Source organism: Anopheles bellator, chromosome 2 (assembly GCF_943735745.2).
Source record: "Anopheles bellator chromosome 2, idAnoBellAS_SP24_06.2, whole genome shotgun sequence".
NCBI classification, from domain to species: domain Eukaryota; kingdom Metazoa; phylum Arthropoda; class Insecta; order Diptera; family Culicidae; genus Anopheles; species Anopheles bellator.
Genome location: NC_071286.1, coordinates 19,714,583 through 19,719,155, shown reverse-complemented (window position 1 = coordinate 19,719,155; position 4,573 = coordinate 19,714,583). Strand labels below are relative to the sequence as shown.

Genomic DNA, 4,573 nt, shown 5'->3' with positions numbered 1-4,573 from the left:
CCATCCTGATTGGGGGTCCAGTTGCACAGACGACCCACGCCGGTCGGCATCAGCTTCCCGCTGCGACTACGATGGACACCGGCAAAGATGCGTATGTTCTGTGGAAAACCCTCGTGTGAACAAGTTTCCTAAGAATTGTCAGGCGCGATGGCGCACTTACCTTGCGATCCTCTTCCGCTTGATGCTCGTATCCGCCAACTGGATCGTCCGTGATGTAGAACGGGTGATCGGAGGGAAACCGCAAATATTCGGTTAAATGGGAATCTAACATATGAAAGTTGCGAAGCGAAAATCATGGCCGTGAAGTATGAAACAAATGAATTACCTTTGCTTTCGAAAATGGCTCAAATATAGTATCCGTTCGTTTATATTTAAACGAACCGGTTCACATGCCCAGCCCTACTGCGTTGACGTTTGACAGTTCTTAAAAACTGTAAACAAACGTTGCTGTTGCTCGCCGGACGGTTCGTGCTGAGTTTGTTCAGAAAGCGGCAGGTTTTACTTAAATTTGGTCAGATGAACGATAGCACACTATCATCGATCGCAAAGAGCCTCGTGCCAGCAAACTATTTGAGTTTAGCGAACGATGCGAGACATGAGCGGGATAAGAAAATAAAATTACTGCTTGAACAGGTATTTGTAGGGAACGCACTAACCCCAGCAGCAACGGACGCGTAATCTTGTACTGATTCCTATCATTCTAGCGTAAATTACCACAAGAGGGATGGAACGAGTCGATGGTTGAATACTTTATCAATGAGCTTGCACTGCTCGATAGTAATAATTTTCCGTCGCGCTGCGGTGTTGGCGAACGCGAGGCTCGTGTCGTATGCGGTAAGCGCCGGTCAAACGGTGCAAACGGCGTACCCTAAGTTAAAAAACATTTATTTTATTTTCATAGATCTTGTGCGTCGCAGACACTACAACTTCGCACATGGGATCGGCCGTTCGGGTAATCTGACGGATGCTCAGCCAAAAGCCGCTGGTTCGACTATCATGGCAAACCTTACCAACTGCTTGGTACGCGATTTGATCCAGGCAATTGGAATTGCCAATTGCCGGCAGGCGGTCGTAGTTCCATTAGCAACCGGAATGACAGTGATGCTATGCTTAAGAGCGATCCACGCCAAACGACCCCAGTCACGATTCGTGCTCTGGTCCCGAATTGACCAGCAATCTTGCTTCAAAAGCATCGTTGCCGCTGGCCTGATCCCGATCATAATCGACAGTATCGTTTCATCGTGTGACAACGGCAACGGAACGAAGGAAGATCAGCCTCCTTCGGTCACTTTTGCCACTGATTTGGAACGATTCCACACGAAAATTGACGAACTGGGCGCTGAGCAAATTTGCTGTATTTTGTCAACGACAAGCTGCTTTGCTCCACGTAGTAGCGACGATGTGGTTGCGTTAGCGACCCTCTGCCAAAGCCGCGACATACCGCATATAGTGAATAATGCTTACGGATTGCAAAGTACACACGCGTTGCATCAAATCAATCAGGCAGGACGAATCGGCCGGATCGATGTGTTCGTGCAAAGTACGGACAAAAATTTGCTTGTCCCAGTGGGAGGGGCTATTGTGGCCGGGTTTGATGAAGTTACCGTCGATACGGTCGCACGACTGTATCCGGGTCGCGCCTCGGGATCGCAGGTGCTGGACGTCTTGATGACGTTGCTTACACTCGGAGTGACCGGTTATCGTAGGTTGCTTGCACAGCAGAAAGAACTGTACCACATTTTACAGGACGGATTGACAAAAATTGCCTTAAAACACGGGGAGCGCTTGTTACCATGCCGTAATCCAGTTTCCATCGGTAAGTAACTAACCCAAGAATAAGGTGTTAAGAATTAAAAACGAGCCAATAAAACTGTGTTTGCATATGATTTACAGCCATGTCGCTCGAAACGTTCACGACCAAGCAATGCCGGCTCGAAATGATTGGATCTATGCTACAGAAGCGTGGCGTCTCGGGGTGTCGTGTGATCAGCCCCGGTGAAACTAAAACCATCGACGGACATTCTTTCGTTGGTTGGGGAGCACACAGTGCTTTGAGCAACGTACCTTACTTAACGGCAAGTGCCGCACTAGGAGTGCAACGTGATGATGTTGATAAATTTTTAACGAAGCTTACGGAGGTGCTACGGAAATTTCGTAGCAAATATGTTGAGGGCGAATAAATGGTATACATGATTCGGTTTTCGTTCTTTTTCCTCAATCATCCGATAATATTGAAAACATATTTATCGATTATTGTTACTTGTATTCTATTTCAAACTAAACATCTTTTTTATATGTTACAGTATTCTTTCACTAGGATAAACTTGTCGTAAAATATAGGCTCATTGATACTTTCGATTCGGATGCCAGAGGAAAGGTAGACAGAATCTCCCCCCTTGAATGATGGGCGCGTAACGCATTGAAGCCGATCAATGCGAAAAGTGAGGTGTTCCTCAGCGGGCCGTCACCCGTTGCGTGTGCCGGTCTCGAACTAGTGTCTCTACCTTTCCAACTTCCGTATGGATTAATCAACTGCCATGATAGCCCAGGTAGATTGTGGCCACTCCCCAGAGTGGCCCAGTATACCGGTATGTTTGGCATTTGGCTCGGAGTTTTCCTCTCTCCCTCTCACGGTTACCGAATACTAACCGATTTTGCTCAGTAACAATTCCCTAGCTGCCATTCGACCGTCGCATTATTTCGAATCGAACAATTAGAACCGCTCCCACTTCCGGCGGTCGGTTCTTCGATTCGGAACGGCAGCGTAACATGATCGTAAAATCGATCCCCCGTGGAAGGGTGAGGAGCATTCGATCGATAAACATTGCATGAGTTTAAAGCCTACTGCAACTGAGGGTATTCACGAAGATCAATGACGGAGAGAAATGGAATTGTTCCTCTACATTTCTCCTCCGCGTCAATGGCAATGCAATTTCTGGGCCTCCGCGGAACTAGGTTATATTTTCTGGTTATACCTCGGAGCTTAAATAATTATTTTCTATATACTACTATTTCGTATTTCGTGCTATCTGTTCGATAATGTCATTCGAATTGAGCTAAATGTGAGTGTGTTGTCATTTTACCTTTCTACTGCTGCCCACGAATGTTGCATCTACCCCATGGTCGCAGTACAAATCGATTGTGGATGTCGTCCGGTAGACACTGTGGTGAAGTGGTGCAGGCTGTGGAGTGTGTTTCGGAAGGTTTCCAAACCCACTCCCCCAAAACCATTCCCATCTCCAGCTTCGATTGTTGTTCTGTGCTGTACGCGGCTCACAACGGGCGCAGCGTCGTTCAGCAGCTAACGGTAAATGGCGTGTTTTAACGGTCGAGTGACTTTTCCAATTTGAATGTGTTCTCGTTGGGATGGTGCTACTTTGATCCACGGGCGGAAGAAAGTAATTCTTTGTAGCGGCAAAAACAGACTTGGCTTTAAGATGTGTTGTAGCTTGAAAGCATCATGCATACCTTGTAAATTACTTCTTACCCGAAATAAATTCACTAAAGTTTGTAAACATTGAAAATTATTACCAAGTACCCACACTTATCGTTCAAACGCGTTGGTAACATGGTACTAGTTATCGAATAATTTTCTTTGTTAAAATCTTTCACAGATTGTTGATTGTTTGCTCATACCACGCTTTGTACGACTTTCCACACCAGAGAACGTTCATAAGCGCGGGTATTTAGTACAGGTAACCGGCAAAAATTTGGCGCCGCTTGCATCGACCCTAAAGCAGCCGGAGTGGCCATCCTTCATCCGATTGACGATTGATGATGCGACGTGTCGGCTGGACGACGATTGATTTGACGCCGCCAACGGACCGAACCGGTAATGAAGATTGATGGACTGTTCCATTTCTTTCTGTCTTTCTCTCGATCGGTTCCGATTGATTTTTCGGGTGATCGGTTTCATGTTACCTTTGCGATGCCGATTCGCTTCCGGCCCTTTTGGTGATATCCTGGCGCATGCGTTCGATGTTGTTCAGTTCCATGCCCGATCACCACCGTGCGCCACAGTCTTACCAAAGATTAATTTTCTCGCTCGGGAATAGGATGCGAATGTGTTCCGAAAACCGCAACCAATTTTTCCACTGCGTTGACGATGGACCGAAAATGTATCGGGACAAAGCCCGGGCCCTAGCCAGCTGCACTGCATACATGTCAAAAGGGCACGTGGTACGGATCCGTGGCGATTCGAAAGGTACGTTCCTCATTCTTCGGTGGGAAAGGTGTGAAATTTGTAAAAAAATATCAGTTTCGGAGTCAGATTGAACCCGATGTTTTGGTGTTGTACCACGCGCTTAACACACATTGTAAATTGTAAAATTAAAAATTCTGTTTATATTAACCAAAGTTAAAGTTTCCTTTTCAGAATGCGTCAATTTTCTAACGTTCAGTCGAAATTCGGTCACTACAAAACGTTAATCCTCATTCTGGTTCACGTTTCTGGGATGCCGTGGCCACAACATGCTGGCACGTGCGGCACACGATCGCGCCACTCGTTTGTTTTTTTGTTAACATTTTCGAAAGTCATCACCATGCCGGCATCCATTCCCTGAAGAGTAGATGC

The 4,573-nt window shown here is 46.4% G+C and overlaps 1 protein-coding gene across 1 annotated transcript; it reads left to right on the top strand.

The window, feature by feature from the left end:
- Nucleotides 1–516: 516 nt before the first annotated feature.
- Nucleotides 517–2,180, top strand: LOC131207148 (O-phosphoseryl-tRNA(Sec) selenium transferase). Its single transcript, XM_058199757.1, has 4 exons — nucleotides 517–633; nucleotides 705–834; nucleotides 902–1,816; nucleotides 1,894–2,180. The coding sequence occupies exons 1-4, from the start codon at nucleotides 517–519 to the stop codon at nucleotides 2,178–2,180; spliced, it is 1,449 nt and encodes a 482-aa protein (XP_058055740.1).
- The last annotated feature ends 2,393 nt before the right edge of the window (nucleotides 2,181–4,573 follow it).

Coding starts and splice junctions, on each gene's coding strand:
- LOC131207148 (XM_058199757.1), top strand. CDS start 517: ATGAACGATAGCACACTATCATCGATCGCAAAGAGCCTCGTGCCAGCA. Junction 634..704: donor TAAAATTACTGCTTGAACAG/GTATTTGTAGGG, acceptor CTATCATTCTAG/CGTAAATTACCACAAGAGGG. Junction 1,817..1,893: donor CCGTAATCCAGTTTCCATCG/GTAAGTAACTAA, acceptor TATGATTTACAG/CCATGTCGCTCGAAACGTTC.